At 35.0% G+C, this 24,554-nt stretch overlaps 1 protein-coding gene across 1 annotated transcript in view; it reads left to right on the forward strand.

Annotated features, from left to right (window-relative positions):
• The window catches only part of LOC143177737 (uncharacterized), a 71,094-nt gene extending 46,836 nt beyond the window's left edge, over window positions 1-24,258 (forward strand). Inside the window, exon 3 of the mRNA XM_076375855.1 lies at window positions 23,434-24,258. Within this exon, the coding sequence (XP_076231970.1) occupies window positions 23,434-23,975 (542 nt within the window). The 3' untranslated portion in view covers window positions 23,976-24,258. The remainder of the gene's footprint in view (window positions 1-23,433) is intronic.
• Window positions 24,259-24,554: the final 296 nt, after the last annotated feature.

Genomic DNA, 24,554 nt, shown 5'->3' on the forward strand with positions numbered 1-24,554 from the left:
CAATTTCATGGATTCTGATGCGCGTAGTTACACTGCATGCGTTTCTTTTATTAGAAGACGCATGAATTCGTCAAAACCATTGATTCCTTATGCGATCAGTCACTTCGTTCGAACTTCAATTTACGCATTTACATTATATCCATGCATAAGCGGATTGCAGTATATTACTAATATGTTTTTATTATTTGTCATTGTGAAGAAGTTTTTTTGGGGGTCAACGAGCTGTTATTGTTAGAGTAGGCATACGGTCATGCGGATTCGTAAAAACGAATTCGACTATCAAACTGGTTCGATTTTTTACCTCAACACAATCAGAAAAATGTAATAATGGAGAAAATTGTGGATATTAATAAATTAATTACATTAGTGTGTGAAGCACGATGTTTGTATAGGATTTGAGAAGCAAAGCGTCCGAAATTTGACTCGGAACTAAGAGAAATATGCACCAATGGTAATTATATTTACAATTATTTATTCATTTCATGTACTTTTTCACACTGTGCAATACATATATCTTCATGAGCTAATGCTCAGAAAAGTAATTCTTATATATTTCTCTCATGGCTACTGCTACTAACGCAGAGTGATTATAATATCTCGAAATTGGTAAACCGCATTCAGACGATAAAATTCTATTCAAATTCAGAATACCATCCTTGTCAATTATAATATTATGTAGTAAGCAAACACATTTTTCTAGAATATCCACTTAAAACTCGCCTGTTTGCATCCAAAATTTGAAATGCACACTCTATGCACTACCCTACTCTTGAAAGCCGATAATTGTCATTTTGCTGTTCATTTGTCAGATTTCATCTACAATTAAAATCAATAAGAATAATAGTAATAATAATAATAATAATTACATATAATAGTTAACGAAGGCAATAAATGGATCGTTGGTCCTAAATAGTGTATGAAATTCACCGGATATTGTTCTGCAAGCAAATATATCATTTACTTGCTTCTTTCCTTTTTTGTTTAATCCATCACTTGCAAATAAAACTTTCAAAAGTGGATTTTCTAAAAAATACAGATCGTCAATAGTATCCATTTTGAATGTTATAACATACTAATGTTTCATCACACGTTACAGCCTTTATATAATTACGCTCTGGTTCATAGATATAGTCATACGCACAGCATTCAAACAAAAATCTATCTAGCGAAGGAATCGCCTTCTTTTACATACAATATGTCCGGTTTAAATGTATACAGGTGGTTATTTCCGTAAATATTAAAAATGAGAAAAAATGTTTCAGGCAAAAATTGTATGGTATCAAGAGGGACATTCTGTAACGATAACTATTTGACCTTGCGATAACCCTATGAAGATCACATTTAAATTTTTAAATGGAACCCCATATTTTTGATTAAATATGTTGGTAGCTGATATCAAAACATTTTCAAAACGCTACCTATACCTATGTATTTTGTATAAGTTATGGTTGAGTTATTATCTTTCAAATTTGGCATGTGTGCGTATGTGTGTCTATCAAAATGGTGTAATATTATCCTTATTCTAAGAGGACTATTCTTCCACGTGTCTTCTATTATCAAGGATACATTTCCGTAATTTTGTTAAATTTCTGGTGTTATTCTCGCGCATGCAGTAATTATGCGTTGACACAATTGTATTATATTCTCAACGGGTGTACGAAAAACTATTTGTTTGATATAACCCCACAGAAAAAAATCACACGGCGACAAATCTGGCGATCGTGGTAGCCACGATAATGTTCCGCCGCGTACCAATCCACTTATTTTGGAAATTTTCATTTAACCAATTTCGCATCGCTGTAGTGTAATGTGGGGGTTCGCCATTTTGCTGATACCATACATTTTTTCTTTCATTAAGTGCCATGTTGTCCAAAATATCGCTTAAATATGTTCGCAAGAAATCTAAATACTTTTATCCATTTACTACGTCGTCAAAAAAATATAGACCTACTATTTGGCGGTTAAATATGCTGTACCATACCATAACTGATTGCTGGTACTGGTTATTTCTTTCGAATACCCAATGCGGATTTTCTTGAGCCCACATTTTAATAAATTGGGTAAAGGTAACTGCATTAGTATGCTGTATGCATTCATCTACCACCATAGGGTGACAAACAAATGATGGATTATCGGTAACTTTGTCAAATGGCTGTAACGCAAATTAAATGCGTAATGCAATATCATTAGGACAAATTTTGTGGACTATAGTAGACCTAAATAGTTTTAATTAATTTTTTTCTTTCTTTTTTTTTTTATATTTCATGAGTAGTACATTTGGACAATCCTACTACGGATGAAGAACATTGGACTTAAGTGAAACGCACTTAACACATTAGTTTCTTCATCCTTGAACCAAGCACGAGATCTTTTCTTTTGTTCTTCTACATTTGCGGTCTTTGGAAAACGTTCAAGAGTTTATTTTACCTGGTAAAAATACGAAAACTAGTACTAGTAATAATACAGTAAAACAATCGACAATACTCTACCGTTATCGTGTTCCGTTTTGATTGATTACAATGACGTTTGTGGAATTTAGTACAAATTTTGCGATAAGATTACTATTTATCGTTTCAAAGTAATACAAGCTCCACATTATTTTTAGTAGCAAATTATATTATTAAATATTGTACTACAATTCTTATGATAAAACACTTTTCCTTACTATTGCTAAATCATAATATGCACTCTGATAAAATTGTTCTAACGATTGGATAATAACCGTTATAATAAACAAAATAGTTCAACTGTTTCTTAGCCAAAATTATACAAAGCCCTATCGAGCAATTTCTTCGGCGATGTGCATCGGGTAATGCTAATAACGGCACCACGCCAACTTTGAAAGATAATAACTCAGCCATAGCTTATACAAAATACATGTGTAGGTACCGTTTGAAAATGTTTTGATATCAGCTACAAGCATATGTAACCAAAAATATGGGGTTCCATTTAAAAATTTAAATGTGATCTTCACAGGGCTGTTTAAGGTTATCGCAAGGTCAATTTGTTATCATCACGGTTGCCCCCCTTGGTTGCCACCACACAAATTTTGTCTGAAACATTTTTTCTCATTTTTAATATTTACGGAAATAATCATCTGTATGTGTTTAAACTGGACATAATACTATAGGTACGTCGACTTCGTGCGAAAACGCATTCATTGTAACCGCTATTTGTCATGTTTGTCCGATGAACAGTTCGGACGATTTCGTCCAAACGCTAATTTGTACGAAAACGTAGCCAGTGTAACCGTAGCCTTAAAATAACGTGTTTAACATTGTGGCCAACCGCTGTGTCCAACACACACAACCACACAGAACATACAAGAAAACAAATGCAGTAGATCATATGTACACGAAAACATTATGGTGTTTCGACGCTGGATCTAGGCTCTAGGCAGTCAAAATTCTTCTATAAGAAACAAAGGAAAAAGCAGAAAGAAGTTCAGATGTATGTACCTATGTGTTAGATATGTGTTTATAAACGAAAATTTGTATTATTATAACTCCTGCTAGTTACACGTGCATTCAATTGCACAACCGCGTTCGGTCAATAACTTCGCGCCGAATTAGCGAATTCCAGGAGAGTCGGAAAAATGTGACGGCCTCGACCCCCCGTTTTGCCTCCTGAGAGGTCACTTAGGCGTAGTCCGTTTTGCGATACAGATCGCGATAATACCAAAGCTAAACCGTGCTTGAATGAAAGGTACTAAAGTTCACGGTGAGTTACAACTCTTTAACCTGGTCAAGGACCCCAAATTCTATCTTTTTCACACCTAACGGCGATCGGAGGTAGAACACGCTAGCTCTCGCAAGCAGACGAGAGAGCGGCAGCAGTATAAAGAAATTATAATATTTGTAAAATAATCTTACATGCAATTTAAATATGTAAAAGAAATAGTTCTTTCCATACTGGATATCGAACCTGAGACGTGTTATTTGTAACGAAACTATGATCCGCAGCTATCCAATCGCTTGTTTTGAGGATACTACTAACTTCTGAACATATACGATGTGGTAGGGCGTGCGATACAACTAGGAAGAAGATGATTTTATGTACATATAAAAATAAACCAAAAACAAAGAATATAATTTTTTTTGTAAGGTGCTTCGTTTCCGGGAAAATTAAATTTAAAAATTCGTCTGGTATACGTGTACCTCATTATTTCTGATCTTCGTGTACATTCATGTATGTATGTATAGCAGTCATTATTTTCGGTTTATTTTTACATGTAGACGACTTTCGCGGTTGTACCCTGTGCCCTACTATAGTTCGTATATACATTGGTTTTAATTGTTAATAAGAAATACTCATTGAAACGAGGTATTCCGCAAAATGTCATCATTTAATTTTTAGATTCATCCCTCAACCAGGATCCATCCCTCCCTCATCCCCCAGTCATACCGAAGAGTCCTATTCTAACTGTAAATTGGAAAATGAAAACATTTGAATAATCGAGAAGATCGAGCATAGTTAATGCCACTTACCCGCGACTTGGACAAAGTTTCAGGTTGAAGAGCAAAAGAGTAAGATTCGCTTTACATTCGCCTTCTGTTTTGACTTTCCGAGGTCATGTACACACAACCCTTGTGGTGGTGTGTGTAGTAGAGATGGAAATTTTCTGTAACTCGCATTGCCAATTTGAGTATCACAGATTCCAATTCCACATAGGCAGCCTTCCCATTTAGGCGCCGGCTGGTTCATAAAAGCCCAACTAAATTCGTCACATTTTTTATTCTGTTTTATTGATAACTCAGCAAAAAGCAATACTGTGGTATGGCTTTACGCCCTGTGACTTTTCGTCCTTATATGAGAAGATTTTGAACTGGGGAAGGATTCATTCGAAAGAAAAAAGCTCTACAAAGCACAGTCAACTCGTAATTTCGTTCAAAACGCTCTCTAAATTATATAAAAATGCTTGAATTCCGTGGCTGTGAATGGTAGATTTCTGCACTCCTTTGTAACGGTCGTATTAATAAATATCAGCAGATTTTCGTTAAATCACTATGGTAAAATTAATTTCAACAGGCGGCTCAGGGTCACTCAGCCCCTCACGCGCCTCTCTGGTGGGACAAAGGAGTGAACTCACGGATATTCCACATGCACGGCAAGTGCTTCCGCGCGCACGGGGATCTGTCGCGGTGGGGGAACCCACCAGAAAGGCGCGTGAGGGGCTGAGTGACCCTGAGCCGCCTGTTGAAATTAATTCTACCATAGTTCACTGCGCTGCGTTGAATTTTTGTCTTTCAAATGAACCCATTCCCAGCTCAAAATCTTCTCATATGAAGGACAAAAAGTCGCAGGGTATAAACCACGTTTTTATCTACTTTTGTCCGCAATATCCCCGCTCTGACATATCTGATCGTATCCCTTTAATACTATTGGTAATACTAATTGTTATATAGACATAGAGCAGGCCCTGCTGATAAAGGAATAGACGGAACCGTAAATGTTTGATTTTTATGAAACTTGGCAAGTTTGTAGACTAGACAAAAATATTACACCCGTATGTTTTTTATCTGCTAGTATTCATGTTAAAGCGGTGGAAACCACCCCAAACTTGGGAGTGGAAAACATATTTTGACACAGAACATATTTAACATATTTAAATATATTTAAACACAGAAATGTGTAAATTGGGTGATTACATGTTTTCAAACGACGAATCAACTTACAAAAACAGTTTTTAAAAATAAATTAAAAAATGACACCTTCAAAATGATTTTCCGTATCAAATGTAAGATTCTTTCATAAATTTGCATGTAGATACTATGCACTGAAACACAAAATACGGATATTTTGGTATTTTTAATTTTTACATTGCAAAGGAAATAATTGCATTCAAAGTTTATCCACATTTCATCCGAAATTATGTACTGCAACAGGTTATTTTAAGAAAATCGAATAGTCTTATGATATTTATGAGTCTTATAATATACTTAATTGTTCATTAAATTAATAAAAAATAACATAACTAAAGATGATCCGCGGGTTCCGGTGCCCGCTATATAGCGTACGAAAGCTTTGAAGTGTAAACGATTCCTGAATCGATTAGTGTTGCAAGTATGTGTAGCTTGTTGTTACAATATTTTGTTACTTATGTAGAATCAGATACAGAAAAATGCAATCATGGTTCAAACGGGCAAAATGTATCTTATTGACAAAACCAAGGCAATGATAAAACAATACAACAACCATTCGATCGCACTCGCTTCGACTTCACCCTTAACATGGCTTCATTCCATGCCATACAGCTAACTCATCCCACACTTATTATTTATAAATAACCGAAAGTTATGTCAAGAATATTTAAACTTAATCCGCCTTCCAAAAGTAGACGACTTTAGTGACTTCATCAAATGTAGGTATCTGGCGTTTTAAGACACCCATCATTTTTATGACGGTTACCTATACAATTTTTTCATTCTAGATTTCCTTTCCGAGAAAATCGAATTTGAAATTTGCTCAATTACGCAATATGATTTACTTATCGTGTATTCTATTACCGGTTGTTTCTGTCCATGCTAATGTTTATAAACAGTGACAATGATAGGCCACTTTTTTCAATGCTGTTGTACAATCGTCGACTATGACCACGATTTTCATGACACGATACAAATGTCCTAGTCTTAGTTGCCATTTGTTCCACTCTATGACTTTCCTATCTGGATGTCGGCGATTAGAAAGTTTATCTGCATAATAACTACTTACAGCAGAAGTGTTACCTTCACAAGCTCCCAAAGCGAGTAACATATCAACATACTCTCGATTAGAATACCTTGCCATAACTTAATAATCTGCAAGAAACGAAACAAAATGAACTGTTACGCAGTCTAATAAACTATAACTTCTGTCAGATATTGAACTATCTAAGTATTCCTTACAGTGTTTCTATCATTATCAATGTTTGATTGTTAATAAATGGAGAAATTGATGAGTCAATAAATACTGCCTAAATAAATCAAACTATGTTCGATTTTGCAACTCTTCATAGCACGGTTCTGTGATCATTTTAAATGTGATATGACTTTCGTTTGCCGTTCATGATGTTTGACAGTTTGTAGAGATAGAGGTTATGTATCTGAGATTTTTTCGTTTTTAACTGAGTATTTTAAATGAAAGTAATAAAGTACTTTACATGTTTTTAGTTTAATTTGTTATAAATTTATTTCATATAGTTTCAGTTATTTAGGCATAGGCATTATTTATGTGCTCATCAGTTTTTACACAATTAGATAGTTTTTACAATAATCAAATTAGAAGCTTCGGTGAAGTATCCGGTATTCCAAAATGGAGGCAATCTTATGAAGTTGTACGTGAATTTTAAATTTAGAGTGTGAAAACAGGTAAGTGCAATAACAGACTTTATAAAATGGTATAACTAAATTCTTATGTTGCAATCACGATTTCAATGTTAATGGGTTGTGTTTCAGTTAAGTTTATTTCTATTGGCCAACTATTACATAAACTTAATAATCAAGAGCATGGGACGAAGATGATAGATGTTGAAGTTATATTGGACAATAGGATCAATGCTAGCATCGTTGACTTGTGAAATGGCTGTGTTCTCATAAAAAAAGGAGTTTACTCTTTTGAAGGATTATTATTGCATTCTGTTTTGGAATTTTTATGCTGTTAGAATTTTTTATTTTTTTTTTGTTTTTTTATATTATAAGTTATAATTACAGTTACATCGTTATCAGTATAGTTGTATCGTGTTTGTTGAATATTTTAACGGAAACAGGAATTATTAATTAGAAAGTTTCTATAAAAAAACTTTATTCGAAAAAACAAAATATAAGAAAAAAATGATTCCCTACAATACCTTTAGATCTTTACATGTGTTAATCATTACAAATAAATGATTTCATGATTCTATGAATACGTTTTCTAAGAAATTAATTGATATGTTTTACTCGAGATCATTAATCAAATCAATAATCAAATTAGAAGCTCCTTGTGCTTATAACTATAACTTATAACTATATAAGTATAACTTATAATTACATAACTTATAGTTATAAAAAAATAAAATCATATTTACAAACTTATTAAAATTTTCTTAATGAAATAGAAACACTACAGCAACAGCCACACTCACAATAACAGCCATACTCACATATACTCGCATATATGTTGTAAGTTACAGTTATAAGTTATAGCTATAGTTATAGTAAGTGATGTCCATGTGCAGATCCAAAGCGATTTTCGTGCAATTGGAGAAAAAGAAGATCGAAAGAATTCTTGGTTCTTTAGAGTCTATTAATTTGTAGACTTTGTTTGCTTATGATGAATTAACTATAAATGTGCGACAACAATCTGATACGCGATATCATGAAATACTTTCTAGAATTCACGTTGATGCATTTGTAACGTCCATAAAACGACGCTACGTTGTCCATGGAAGAGCGGCTTTCCAATGGACGAAAAGGTGAGGGTTCGTGTGGCGTGCGGTTAAGGAGTTGAAATGCAAGGCTTATATCTTTCTTAACAATAATTTATTCACCAAATACTTATTCTAATCCTACCTTTAATACAATATTGATATCTATTCTAATCTAGTTAAATATTAATAAAATCATAAAATATGAGGTTATATTATGTGTGATTATATGAATGTGAAGTTATATTGAACGTAATTATAATTATTTATTTCGATAGCGCAAGAGTTATGTTATATATTGTTGAACGAGAGTTAGGTTAGGCGATATTATTCGCGGTAGAGGATCCTGTGTACAAGGCGCACAGTGGGTCCGTTCACATAAGAATCGTGGAAAAAACCTCACAACTTCGATGTTTTTCAATATTTCTTGATACTTTTTTTTCTTTGTTACTTCTTAATAGTTCGACGTTACATGCACAGTAATGACTACAAAATGAAAGCATATATTATAAAGAACATAGCAATTTATGCCGTAAACGCTGTTTATAGTGAAACCATAGTATAACGATTATGTATATACACTTGTTTATTATTACATAAACAACTTATTTATTATCTGTGAACATTTGAACACGGAATAAAATAATATAATAGTACCAAAATGTTACAATTACATAATAGAATTACAGTTAATGTGTTTTTGTGAAAATAATTAATAAAATTATAATCAATAATTAAAATACACAATAATATAATAGTGAAAAAGGTAAAATAATATGTTTCACGTTCACTTCGTAAGATAATCCTAATATTCAGACGATTATAAATATTTATCCAAAAATCATTTACACCACTGCAATCTTTTACATGTTTCACTCATGTTCTCGCGTTCTATACACATTATTTACAATAAACTAATACTTTTAGTACATAATATAATTCTTAAGCTTGATAAAATGATTAATAGTTAAGGTAGGTAATGAAATAATAGTTAAAACGTATAATAATATGTTTCACGTTCACTCTATAAAATAATTCTAATTTTTAGGTGATTATAAATATTTACGTAGGAATTATTCACGTTATTGCAGTCACTCACCTGTTTCACTCATACTCTCATATTTCTCATACATTATGTACAATAAACTAATATTTTTGGTATGTACAAAACACAGTAGTTTCTTAATGTTTACTGTAATATATAAAAATTATTCTAATAATAATTTTGCCTCTTCGCTAAGTGGAAGCGACTTACGCTTCGGATCTGGTCGTAGGTGGCTAATGTATGGATCCGAAGATATAAGAATCTGATGAAATATATCCTCATTTGTGGCCATTCGGGAGGACTTTCTACTGTGGTATATTCTATAAAGTTTATAGTCCTTATTTCTGCTTTCTTGTGTCTCTTCTGAAAGCGAACCAATGGGCAAAGCAGCAGACTCTATTATATTCTTGCCGTGAATTAAAATGTTGTGGACAGTGGCTGGCATATTGTACCACGGGTACAACGAGATGGCTAAATCGGCAGTTGCTCGTGTATATGCTTCAAATTTGTGAGCATTAATCGAAAAATTGCAACAAATGACTTCCAATATAATGCCGAAACGTCTTATTAACTCTTCGTCAATTTGGGTAATTTTAGCCGTTACCGTTGTATTTGCAAAAAATCTTCGGGATGAATTCCCATCATTCGTTGTGCCCGCCCCTTGTTTAACCGTGTTAACAAGAATACCTAGTTTTTCCTTAAATGCATTTTTAATATGCCTTTTAGTTTCATCTTTTATTGCTTTTGTTGCCTGCGTTGTCCTCCATGCTTTAAAACTTAAGTTGTAACTTAAATGTAATATATACTCCATAAACTTTATACGTGTATGTAAAGTGGACATACCCAATGTCAGAGCATCATTGTTTATGGAATTCGATTTGCTTAATTTTGATATATTATTCATTTCGGACGGTTTTGCACTACATATTGTACAATTACTAGCTGATGAAGTATTTGTTACAATTTGGGCAATTTTTCCATCAATCATTGTGAAATATAATTTGTGTTCCACTGTAAAAGTCAGGCCATGTAAAGATATTTCGCTCGGTCGTAAATTTTGAATTTCTTCTTTCACGCGATTTGTTTCAGTCCTTATAACATTCGGTGTTTCCTTTATAAATTCAAATTTTAATGCTCTGCAGAATCTCCTCGATGAAGGTGTTGTATTTCTCCATACATGTTGTAGCTCATCTTGAATTATTGTCATTTTTAGTGGCACTATGGAAGTCATAAATAAATTTGAGTCGGAGGCATTTGTGTCCGAAAATGTTTGCTTGAAATCATTGTGACCCGCTGATCCATCGCAGCCCCACTTGGTATGAAGTGTGAAATTTCGCTGTTCAAAGTTTTTAATCTTTTCCTCTGCTTTGGTTTCCAAGATTCTTTTGGTTGTATGGTCCAGTAAATCTTGTAAACCGACTTTTCGGTAACAACGATGTTAGAAGGATAGTATTTTTGTTTTGCATCTATTAACTTTTTATAGGAAGGGAATATGTTATGCCCAATATCCTTCGTTGCTTTTCGGAGAATTTCATACTGGTATTTAGACAATTTCGTTTGCGTAACCAATGCCAATGCAGTATCAGTATCAAAAACTTTTTGAACATTACATGTAGAGGAAGCAGCAGCATTGATAATTTCTTCCGGGTACGAATGCTGGAGCTCACGTACCTTGTACCTTTTTGTTCTGTCACAGCAATCGTCGAAACTTTTTCGTGGTCTCCGACCTTTGCTTGAGGAACTCGAAGTTTGCACGTTATTTCTTACTGTATTCACGACAAATACATGCTTTAGCCAATTACTATATTTTTGGATAAATTTTTTTTCACTGATTTGAGTCTATTGTTAAAATGAGGCAAAAATCTTTTGCTGACTTCTGACAGCACTTGATCCATTTGGTCATCGTTTAATATAGGGAATTTTTCGCGTAAAACATGTTCCAACGACTGGCTATCACGGAAGAAAACTTCACACAAAAGTTCATATGGAATTTCTAAATTACTCATGATGAAACGCTCAAAGAATTTCAAGAACTATTATTTGTACGTCGAGAAAATCTTGTTTATTCAGTCGTCAAGCAACCAACATGATCTCATTTAGCAATAAAAGAAAATCGTTTTCACGCAACAGAAGAGCCCGATCGGTATTAAAAGACCATAATTAGAACACATAGATTTCGTGAATATTCAAGTGATAAAATTTCGAGAAATTGTGGGAGTATTGTAATAAGTACAAGTAATTTGGAAATTTCTTACGATCTTCCGTGCGAAGCTTTCTTCCACGATAGGCCATCATTGAAACGCGATTTGAGAGAAACATACTCTGTTTTAAATAGTAATCAACGTGAAAGATTTATGTTCCAAACAACATTTATTGGAAAATACAATTACAAACTTAGGGTGTGTCAAGCAAAGGAGGCAGGCTACAAAAAAGCTTCAATGATTATTGTGATCGAGCAAGAAAGTATAAAATATGTGAATTACAAAATTTATATTTAGAAAAACTTACTATCGTTGTTACTTCATCTATGTATATTATTTAGCTAGTTCTCGATGTAAATACTTACTATCTTGGCAGAGATTACGTAAGCTAAGCTATCCAAATAGCATCAATTTTGCAAAGAAGAGCAAAAAATATTAGCTATATTGTATTTCCTGTGTATAAAAACTTAATACTGCTCAAGTGAAAAAGTATTATCTTACTAACATTGTTATTATTGAAACAACGTAATAACAAAACCCGGTTTGCAGAACTTTATCGACAGTACCGTAAAAAGATTGTCGAAACGCAAACAGAGATGAAATAAAAAATTGAATAATTTCTGTTCTTAACTGAAAAATTCCACAAATATAACTTACTTCTGTTTGGTTCTAAGTGTCTCATAAATTACACCTGAACTATCATTTAAGTTTGCTATCCTTTTTTATAAATAAAAATTTTTTAATTTTGTATCTACTGTATTACAGTTCATATAACATCGAAATATTAACAAATAATATGAAACAGAAGTGCTAAAAAATATTGAGAAACATGGAATTACGAGGTTTTCTCTGCAATTCCTATGTAAACGCGTCGACCGGAGTTTATTCGAACTTTTATGCACAGCGTACCTCTATAATTATTTATCAGTAACAGCTAAAGTAGCAAAAAGTAGCAACCAATTTTTACAGGATTATTAGTAGATAGTATATGCTTTCAAACAGTGCCATCAAGAGCTTGGAGGAACATGGAGCTTTTTTTGTATTCCGAAGACAATTTGGGACAACTTGAGTTTTTAGGTTATCCACATTTCAAGCTGAATTGTATAATTTCGACCATGTATCTTTGAAAACCACTTATGTCCTGCATAAGCTGAATCCATGTATATTTGAAATATACCAGATGAAAAATCGTAAATATCTACAGACACTCAAAAAATAATGAACATTGTAAGAGAGCATAACATGCGATTTCCATTATGATAAAGAAGGGTAACTTCTACTTAATTTTATTTCATAACTAATGTACAAAAGCCATATCTGTTTTAGAGGGGTTAACTGTTAGTTTCCAGTCTGTAAAGAATTTAAGAATAAGGTCTAAAAAGAGTTGAAGTTTTTTGATGAGGAGGTCCAGTTTCCAAGAGGAAGCGTAGATTGCTGTGTCATCAGCATATAGTGCTAGAGTGAGGGAAACTAATGCGGGTAAATCATTAATGAATAAATTAAAAAGGACGGGACCAAGAATAGAGCCTTGAGGTACCCCAGCCTCAGAAGGGTGATATTCTGACGAGATACCGTTGACGGAAATGAAGAATTTTCTGTTTAACAGATACGAGAGTAGTAATTTAATGAGTGTAGTTGGGAAGTTAATTTTGAAGAGTTTATAAAGTAGTCCGTGGTGCCAGACTGAATCAAAGGCTTTGGCAAGGTCAAGCAAGACTAAGGCCACCTTTCTGCCTACATTAAGTTCATGAGTAATATCCTGAGAGACTCTAAGAAGCTGGTGTATGGTAGAATGACTGAATCGGAAACCAAATTGCTGATTGATAATAGTATTGTTGGTTTGGAGGAAATTATTGATGTAAGTGAGTATGCATTTCTCAAAAACTTTGCTGAGAATGGGGATGAGGCTGATGGGTCTATAGCTTTGTAAAGAGTTTTTTGGTTTACCAGGTTTATGGATTGGTATGATTTTAGCAATTTTCTAAGATTTAGGAAAGTACGAGAGTTGAATAGAGGAGCGGAATACATAGTAAATTTGAAGGATGACCTTTCTGGAAGCGTGTTTTATCATTGTGTAGTCCATTCTGTCTGGTCCTGGGGCCTTATTGGATTTGACGGATCTCACGGCTGCAATGATGTCCTTGAGAGAGATGTAGACTTCATCCAGAGGGTTGTTCAGGGTCTTCTGTGTGAGATCTTAGATGTAATTTCGCACTTCGTCCTCGTGGGGAGAAGGAAGTCCTGATGCTGCACTGTGCACTTTGGCAAATTCTTGAGTAAGGGCATCTGCCCTGACTTTATCTTCTGCATTAAGGTTGCCATTAATGGATAAAGGAGGAAGAGGTGTATAGGACCGGGTGAGGGTTTTATAGGTTCTCCAAAAGGTAGGGTCCGGTTTATGGAGAGATTTAATTCTTTCATTCCATGAGGATCTGCGAAGGTGTACTATCCTAGCGTTGATCTCTCCAGAGATGAAAGAAATTTGGTCTTTGAAGAAGGGATGTCCTGTTCTTTGAAATTGACGACGGTGACTCCTCCTGAGTCTAATGAAGGCCTGCAGTAGGTCGTCGTGTGCAAGGTTGTTTTTGGTAGGTGTAAAGGTGGATGCTTTGTTTTGACATTTTCTGAGATGAAGATTTAGGGCGTGGATGCTTTTGTCTATGTCTGAAACTTGTAACAAGTTAGTTTGTAGCTGAAATGAGTTTGTGGGCCATATAAGAGAGCTGGTCTAATGCATTGCGTGTAAATACTAATACGAAGCTCCTGTTTTAGATTGGAAGTACTTCTAAGGAGTTTAGAAGCAGCACCTATTGTTTTATTGGCTTTATTAAATCTATCTGTAACTGCAGGTTTCCAGGTTAGTTTATAATCAAATACTATACCTAGATATGAGACTGTCTTGCTCCAGGGAATTGAGGTCCCTAGTAATGACAGTGGAGGAGGAATTTGTATTTTTACCTTTCTTGTAAAGTATATAGCCTGTGTTTCATTGGGGTTTATAGAAAGTTTCCATTCTGAAAAATATTGGTGCAATTTTAGGAGGGCATTTTGTAGTCTGGAATGCAGGAGAGAAAGGCTCCATGAAGCAGAGATAATAGCAGTAACGTCAGCATATAATGCTAATAAGGTATTATTGGGATTAGGGATATCAGAAATGTAAATAGAGAAGAAAAGCGGGCCAAGAATTGAGCCTTGAGGAACACCAGCATGTATTGATAAAGTAGAGGATTTACCGGATCCAATTTGCACAAAGAATTCCCTATTTTTAAGATAACTGCTTAAGAGGTGAATTATCCAGTTAGGGAAACCAAGTCGAATGAATTTAACTAAAAGACCATCGTGCTAAACAGAGTCGAAAGCTTTTTCAAGATAAAGTAGGACCATGGTTGCGAATCGATTAATATTCATTTTGTGCGTTAAAAACTGGGAGACTCTAATAAGTTGATGTATAGATGAATGGTTAGATCTGAAACCAAAGTGAAAATGAGGGATAATATTGTTTATATCTGTGTATGTAAGAATTACTTTTGCGATAATCTTTTCAAATATTTTTGAAAGAATAGGTAGAAGACTAACTGGGCGATAGTTTATTGTTTTAGTTTTATCTTTTCCTGGTTTAGGGATAGGAATAACTTTAGCAGTTTTCCAACTTAAAGGGAAATAGTTAAACTGTATTGAAGCTCGAATTAAATAATAGATTTGTATGTGGATTTTACCAGATGCTTTTTTAAGGACTTCTGGGGCAATGCCGTCAAGACCTACAGCTTTATTAGAATTCAAACTAGAGATTGTTTTCTTAATTATTGTCGGTGTTAAAAATTTGCTTATTCCGTCTAGTAGGGAGTGCGAGATAGGATTGGAATCAATAAAGGATGATAATTGTTCTTGTATAATGTTTTCAATATTGGAGGGAATAGAGCCTGCTATTTAGTGAGTGTTTTGAAATTGCTTGGCCAGAGCATTTGCCTTATTAATTTCTGTGTCATATAGTAAACCAGAGGAATCCTGTAGTTGTGGGATAATTGTCTTGGTTTTAGTGATCTTTCTGTAAATGGGCTAGAATGTATGATCCTGCTTGGAAGCATTACTGATTTGGCTTTGAATTTCTGAAGCTTTTAAAGAAATAATTTTTTTATTTAATTTTGTTGCTAGGGATTTATAAAATACTTTATAGACCGGATTACCAGAGCGGTACCACGAACGTCTCGCAGAGTTGCGGAGTGCTTTTATAGTTTTAAATTCGTTATCAGGTGTGTAATCTAATGTGGAAACATGAACTGGTGTTGAAGCTTTCTTTTTGCAATTACCAAGAAATTGTCCGAGCTTCCTAATTGAGCTATCGATTTCGGTTGTAGAGTTGTAGGAGGAGGTGATAGTGAAACAGTTTGTTAAGCTTTTAAATTTATCCCAGTCGGTTATACTGGCGCAGGTAGCTTGGGGTAATTTTTGATTGACTTTGATTTAGATTTAGAGTAACTGGTTTGTGGTTAGAGCTGAGGTCATCTATTGTGGTACAAGAAAAACGAAATTGAGAGTTAGTAATGAAGATATCTATGGTAGAGGGGGTGCAGTTTGGAGTGAAGAATGTTTGAGTAGGAGGAAACGTTAGGTTATAGGGGGCACTATCCGAATGAGTTTTAAGAATGCCTCCCTTGTAGTTACGAGAGGGATTGTTCTAAGAACAGTGTTTAGCATTGAGGTCTGCTCCTAGTATAAATGGAATACGGAAGGAGGTTAATGTGTCTAGAAACGTATGGGTTAGTTTGACTGAGGGTGGACAATAAGCTGATATAAAGATTAGGTTAGGATTTCTTAGTTTAATTGCGACAGCTTCAATTATACCGGTGTTCTGTAAAGGATATGGAGTGTAAGAGAGATTTTTATGTATAAGGATACAAACTCCCCCATAACCCGAGTTATCTGGACGATCAGCTCGTATGATCGAGTAGTCTTTTATGAATAAAGAAGAGCTAGGGGTTAGCCATGTTTCTTGTATAGTTGCTATGGAGATTTTATGTTGATATAAGAAAAACTCTAATTCTTGCTTTTTGGGAATAATGGAGCATGCCTTCCATGTCATGAAATTATGGGTACATTTAGTGGAATTAGTCATCAATTAAGTGAGCAAATTCTTGAATAACAAGGAGTTTTTCCATGTTATTTTGACATGAAGCAAGCTTTTGCGTTAAGGAAATAATTATAGAGGTCATTTTTTTGATATCAATGACTTTTTCAAGATTTGAAATCGCATTAGTTAGATTTTTAAGATCATCCATAATTGAAAGTGGCGAGTCGTATGTTGTTTGTGATTGAGGTTTATCACTCATAAGAGCCTTAGCATATGACATTTGATGCGTTGATTTATTAACTGAACTAGGTGTATTTACTGTGTTAAATTTAACAAGAGGGGATGTGGTAGGAGAGTGAGTCTTAGAATCAAAAGGTTGAACTTGAAAATTCCTAGTATGATTAATAATTTGAGAAGAGTTGACTACCGTCTTAATGAGTGATTGATGTGATTTCTTTTTTCTAGAAATTTTATAAGAACGGAACAGCCTGAATAGTTAGCAGTGTGTGTACCCCCACAGTTAGCGCACTTGGGCGGTAACTCTGATGACTTACTGCAAGAGCGAGTAGGGTGAGCGTCTCCACATTTTACACATTTTTCCAATCTGTTGCAGTTGGCGAATGCGTGTCCAAATGACTGGCATCGGAAGCATTGGGTGTATCTTTTGGTATTGTTAAATTTCTCCCAACAAACCCGAAGATAAAAGAGGTGATTGACTTTGGTGACTTGAGTAAAGGTGACAGTTGGAGGGAATGAAATCTTATAAATTGAGAACTTGGAAGATGACTTCCCCTTAACCTGCATACAGCTAAGGGGATTTAGGCCTGCAGATTTGAGCTCATCAATTATCTCGGTGTAGTCTAATGAAGGGAGTCCTTTTAAAATAACGGATAGAGGTTTTTCCGATCTAAGGGATTACGTGTGGAATTGCAGTCCTCTGTCATTAAGGGTATGTTTAAAATCTATGTAGTCCTGAACTTCATTAAAGTTCAGTCTAACCTGATCACCTAGAAATTTAAATTTGAATTTATCACCTATGCTGTTTTTTAACTGTTTCGCTAGGGAAATGACGTTATGAGCACTAGCATCGATAAAAAGCGGAGGTGGTCTTTCGAAAGGTAATGGGTTCTGCGTACCCATTGTGGATGGAGTAACAACTTTGGAATTTGCTTGATTTCCAGACTTACTAGATTTTACCTCACTAACCTGTTTTCTGAAGAATTCAGAATTTAGGAAGTCGAACCTATTTTTAACCGAAATATTAGATTGGACTTCAAAGTCCATGGGATTTCCCTTGATGCCTAACGTAGGGTCCTCGGATTTTCCCTTCTTGGCGGTGCCACTCGATGAAGGCGTAGCAACAGGACCATTATTCGAACCGCATGATGGTGCGTTGGTCTCAGATCTCTTGGGCATAGCGGAAATGGGAGATAATGAGTTATTAAGGTTAATGCTACGGTGGCATTTAACCCTCTTGTATATAACAAAGTTGGAGTTTGGTGCGCATGAAATGCGCGGCCTGATATTTTTTTTGGGTACAAGCCCTATATTAGTGACATGCACAGACGTGTATAAACAAAGTAGCAAGCACTTCCACAACCGTAGCCAAGGTATAAGCAACACACACGGCACTGACGCTAAAAGTGCACAGAGCACCGTAAAACTTCGGCGACCGTACTAGACGATTACTCACTGTGATCCCCGCGACGAACGATCAGAGCATTCTCGAATAATTCTCGAATAATTCTGACTATCCAAAGTGTAACTGAATTTTCAACACAAAAGTGCGAGAGAAATTGACCGATCAGAGAATGACGGCTGAATCCAGCTAACAGAAGATGAGGAGGAAAAGTCTCTTGCTGCTTCCGCAGCTCCTTATATACCCGCTAGTCGGAATTCGCGCATGCGTAATGTCTTATTCTCTAATGGCAGTCTTATTCTAATCGTAAATGAAAACGTACGATATACGTTGTGTTTATGTTAAACTATAATTGGAACCTATAATATATGATATAAAAATAAGGTACAAAAATATTAATTAGCATTAAGATAATAGAATACGCGGTAATATAATAATAAGGTATTAGAAGGATACAAATATATAAAGAGATGGTAATAAATAGAGAGATAGTAATAGATAGAGTGAGGTAGAAATGGATAGAGTAAGAGGGAAGACCGTGGGTCGTTACACATGGCTAAACTCTGATACGGAATGTTTGATATACATAAAACTAGAATGTACGCGTTCGCAAGACGTTCGCAAGAATTGTGCGACTACATAAAGAAACTGCTATTTGATACGGTTTATTTATTTATTACCTACCTGTCAGATGTGCGATACTTTAAATATAAAAATGCTTAAGACACTATTGTTGGACGAAATCGTGCTTGAAGCTAAAGATACGGTAGTCTGTGTACTTTATTTGAAGCGTGGATTTCGAGTAACGCGATTTTACGAGTGCAAGAAAAATCTGATGAAAAGAATATTGATAACGGTATGAAGTGGAATGTACACCCGGCGACAAAATCGGCTTCCCTCAGAAAATGGCACCGTCGGAAGCTGGGCTCCCTCATGTCTGAGAATCACTGGCGGGATCTGAAGCTTACGCGAGATAAGTGCACAAACTTTTATTTATTTAGCTGAAATAGAATTTTGTTGGACTGAACATTATACGTAAAAGCGATTTCGTTCACTGGGCAGCGATATAAAAATATGATGGACTCGATTCTTAATTCGGTTGTGATATAGCTAATATGCATCTTATGGCAGGTACGTAGTTTCGATACGTTGAGTGAACTATTCGTATTTGGCGATAAATAAAAGTTTAGATATGTTAGAATCGCTTATAATAAGGAATCTAACCAGGTTCCGGATAAGGTGAGAATTAGGGTTTTGAAATAAAATTGGTACGCTTGATCAAATTTAAATCGGCCCTGAGAAGGGTTTAATTACGACGTTTATTAAATCTGTCAAAAGGGATGGGGGGCCTCCTGGTGGTCCGGGCTTTGTCGTGCGGCGGAATGGTGCCCTCTGGTCGGCGACGCCTGTCCACGATGCTGGTGTCTGAAAAAGAAGATAGCGGTGGAACCGCACCGAGGTGATAAGCACTTGCGTTTACTCTGTCCGGATGTATCCGTCAACCAATACACCCAAGCAGTGGTCTCGATGCTCTTCTGATGATTAGCAAATTCAGAGAATCGTGACAATCACCGATTCCAAGAGTGCATTAATTCGCCGAGAAATCTCTTTTCTGCAAGCTGATCCGTCTGTCGCACGGGTCATTCCACGCGAAATCGGGCACGTTTCGGAGCAAGTTCTTGTAATTTGCTCAAATTTGAATATGTTGTAGTCTTTAACGATATTTAAACGTACCCCAAAGGATTTTTCAAAATTTTGAAAATTGTCGATTTTACAGCTGTTTGAAGTTAAGTGCTACCTTTTCTTTAAAAAATTATAGCTATTGAACTAGTAAGCGGACGGAGATGAGCTTTACGGTGCTTATAGAGAAAATATTGAAGTTTGTAAAAAAAATTATTTCATTTAAAAAAACTTGTTTTTTAATCATCTTTTTTGCAATTATTTTAAACAAATGCAGGTTTTTAAGATGATGCGCGATTTTAAAAATCTGAAAAAAAAGGAGAATATAGTTTGATCCTTCCCCTTGATGGACAAACTTTCAAAAAGATGGACATTTTAAAATTGGCCCTGTGAAAATTGCCGAAAGTTGACGCTGCGTCGAGTCGCACTGCTGTGGCGGGCGCGTCGTCGCTGGCAGCCTGCTCGACTCCAGCGGACGAACGTGCGTTATTTGGAATCAAGGCGACTTCACCCAAAATTATTCTACATTATCTCCGAGCATTTGGAAGGTTTAATGCAATCAATCAATATTGGTAACTCAATCTTCGTCTTATTCTTGAAAACATAAATATAATCTCTTAAATCCTAGCTTTCATTTCGAAGATTTTGGTATTAATGCAGAATGGCACTTTTTTGCAACTTCACATGACAAAAATGAATGTGAACTTGTCAATAAGTATCATTGACAAAGAGTGAGTTACCAATATTTGCCGCCTTGATCGCAAATAATAACGCACGTTCGTTCGCTGGACACGAGTAGGCTGCCAGCGACGACGCGCCCGCCACAGCAGTGCGACTCGACGCAGCGTCAACTTTCGGCAATTTTCACAGGGCCAATTTTAAAATGTCCATCTTTTTGAAAGTTTGTCCATCAAGGGGAAGGATCAAACTATATTCTCCTTTTTTTTCAGGTTTTTAAAATCGCGCATCATCTGAAAAACCTGCATTTGTTTAAAATAATTGCAAAAAAGATGATTAAAAAACAATTTTTTTTAAATGAAATAATTTTTTTTACAAACTTCAATATTTTCTCTATAAGCACCGTAAAGCTCATCTCCGTCCGCTTACTAGTTCAATAGCTATAATTTTTTTAAAAAAAGGTAGCACTTAACTTCAAACAGCTGTAAAATTGACAATTTTCAAAATTTTGAAAAATCCTTTGGGGTACGTTTAAATATCGTTAAAGACTACAACATATTCAAATTTGAGCAAATTACAAGAACTTGCTCCGAAACGTGCCCGATTTCGCGTGGAATGATCCGCACGTATAATACGTGATAGCCGAACAGATGAATAGATCAGGCCGCAAGAGAAATTGATCAGACAGCTAGAATTCTAGCGCTTCGAAGATTTTGAGCGTTTTGGAGAAACCAAGTTGCTCTTATCGAAATAGGCTCGAAATGGCTTTATGGCTGCTGATTTAATTGCTACCTGTCGAAGGACTGGCACAAGACTGACAGCGAGACTCGCGCGTGTCTCCGCGAATGCGCGGAATACGCTAATTAGCCGCTACGCGGCGCTCGCTTTATCATACTTTATCTTTTTCCAATATTTGACAGTTTTCTCTCTCTCTCTCTCTTCCAGGCTCGACATTCCCACTCGACGTCGGGCCTGAAATTCGAACAGCTGACACAGGTCGTTCACCTGTTCAAGTTTAACTGTAATTGTCTAAAAACGAGTCTTTCTTCAAATTCACCGTGTTTGTTATGAGTGAAACGGAATCTCCAACCGAAGGCGACCTTCAGCTGGTCACGTAGATCAACATACAACGGTTTTCGCGAACGAGATAAAGTACTCGTTATATTGTCGCTTTTTTAAACAAGATACTACGACCATTAGATATTTCGTCACAGGCAAATTTTCTTGAAATTTAGGTTACGTTGGGATACGCTGGCAATGTTTTTGTTGAGATCGAAATAACCACGATTTTTGCGAATATACTTGACGCATATTTTTACACTGATAGTGTTGTTGGGATACATATTTACAGCACTAATCGATTTAGGAGTAATTTGCACTTCGAAACTTTCGCACACTATGTAGCGGGTATCTGACTCTGCGGATCATTTTTAGTTATGTTATTTTTTATTAATTTTATGAACAATTAAATACATATTTCATAACACTGTGACAAATATCATAAGACTATTCGATTTTCCTAAAATAACCTGTTGCAGTACATAGTTTCGCATAAAATGTGGATAAACTTTGAATGCAATTATTTCCTTTACAATGTAAAAATTAAAAATACCAAAATATCTGTATTTTGTGTTTCGGTGTATAGTATTTACATGCAAAATGAAAGAATGGAATATCGTTTCATTTGATATGGAAAATCAATTAGAAGGTGTCATTTTTGAATTTATTTTTAAAAACTGTTTTTGTAAGTTAATTCGTTTGAAAACATGTAATCACCCAATTTACACATTTCGCCCATGTCGAATAGCTTCTAAGATATAAACAAAGTATGTTTTCCACCCCCGGTTTTGGGGTGTTTTTCACCCTTCTGACATGGATACTAGCAAATAAATCAAAATATGTATCTACTATTTTTGGCTAATAAGCTCGTTTTATCATTTACACTTCGGAATGTTCTCTTATGAGTTAAAATATTCTGTATGTAACTTGCTCACATTAAGCTGCGCCCCTCCAACGAGAGTCACTATATCTGAAGCACTTAAATTGCTTCTACATGATGAAAGTACTTAGAACTAGGTAGTCAACATTTTTTGGGTAGCGTTGTAGCCTTTTATTATAGATTCTAAATTTTTAAGATAATATTTCAAAGGTATTTTCAACAACCCTTTGTGTTCTATATAAACGGTAACTGAATATTATTCGGGTAGGCTTTAGTCCTGGAGCCGGATATGGCCACATCTAATAGCTTCTTGGTGGGTATGTTACATCCTCCACAATTACGAAGGGTGTTTCTTTCATACTCCCTGACAATAATGTACCTTCAGAAATATTCAATAAATGGCAATGTAAAACTTCGCCTGAATTTGAATGCGCGAATATCTTTACGTAGCTGTTTCCCATCGATTGCCCTAATACAATTAGGTAAATTCCACAACTCATTAACCCCTTGGATTTTTAGAACGAATCTACCTTATCCCACTTGTATTGTCTTACAGAGGAAATGAAAACTCAAGAGGTTAAATTGTTTAACTATTGCCCTCCACTTTTTTCTTGTTGGTTTCGCTAAATATTTGTCCATCAATGGTTTTACAATCACTTTGCAAGTATCATGCATTAGGCTACGGGCTGTGCCGTAGTCATAGCGATAGCTGAAAGAAATAGTTTTGAAGAAGTCGTCAATAGCTAGAAACTTGAAATGAAAGAAATTTTATTTTATGGTCATTAATTTTTTTCTTTCAGTATCGAGCTGCAAAACAAGGTGGAATAACATCCGCGACAATTATAGGAAATCTTTACGAAAAATGGGAGGAAGAAGCGGCCAAGCGACAAAAAAAGTAAAAACATATAAATACGGTCAAATCTTAAGCTTTTTAAGGCCATTTTTTGAGGACATAAAACCAACAGAACAAATCACCCCTTCATCACCTGAACACGTAACACAAGATAACATTACTACAGACACAGAAGATATGAGCAATATAGAAGTCGCACAGAACATTCCGGAAACAGATGTCAGAGATCCACTTCAGCTGTCCACGCCTGAAAGGATTTTAAATTATTTAGAGAATAGAAAAAGTCCCATAGATACGTTTTTATCAGGTATAGGAATGACTCTAAAAACCTTACCGCCACTAGAGCAAAATTTAGCCAAAACTGAAATTTTTAATATTGTACAAAAATATGAATTAACCTATTTAAGAGAGAGAGAAAAGGCAGAACACAATAATGACGATGATCGGGAATCATTCTTACAAAAGTATTATTCAAATCTTAAACCGTAGATATATTAATTAACTGTAAGTATATTAGACACTAGAGCATTTATTTTAACATTAGGTTACATTAGTTAAATTAGTTCTATTATTATTGTCATTATCATTAGATATTAGGTTTGAAATAAATTTTAATTTTTCTTGTACAGTTAAGATAGAAGTAAATATTTCTTGTACAGTTAAGATAAACATAAATTTTAATTATACAAGTGAAATAGTTAGGAATAAACTTTAGTTTTACTTGCATAGATAAGAGAAAATTTTACTTGTAAATTGTAAAGATCAAATACTTAGGTATAAATTTTATTTATTTACAATTTTCTGTTATTTATTATACCTTAAACAGTTAATTGTTGTCTTGGAGTAATTGTAAATCTCTATTGTATGTCCTGTTTCTTGATATGAGCTTCTATCTTTCCCATTCATTCATACACTCGTTTTCTCCTTTTTTATTTTTGACACATTATTCTTCTTCATTGTAACAACTAATGCTGATTGTTCCTTAGAGGAAGAACAGCCTATAGTAAGATGTTACAAATACGTTTTTCACGGATATATCTAAATGGTCGTCAGTAAAATTACTGACAC

This window comes from Calliopsis andreniformis, chromosome 1 (assembly GCF_051401765.1).
Source record: "Calliopsis andreniformis isolate RMS-2024a chromosome 1, iyCalAndr_principal, whole genome shotgun sequence".
Taxonomy (NCBI): domain Eukaryota; kingdom Metazoa; phylum Arthropoda; class Insecta; order Hymenoptera; family Andrenidae; genus Calliopsis; species Calliopsis andreniformis.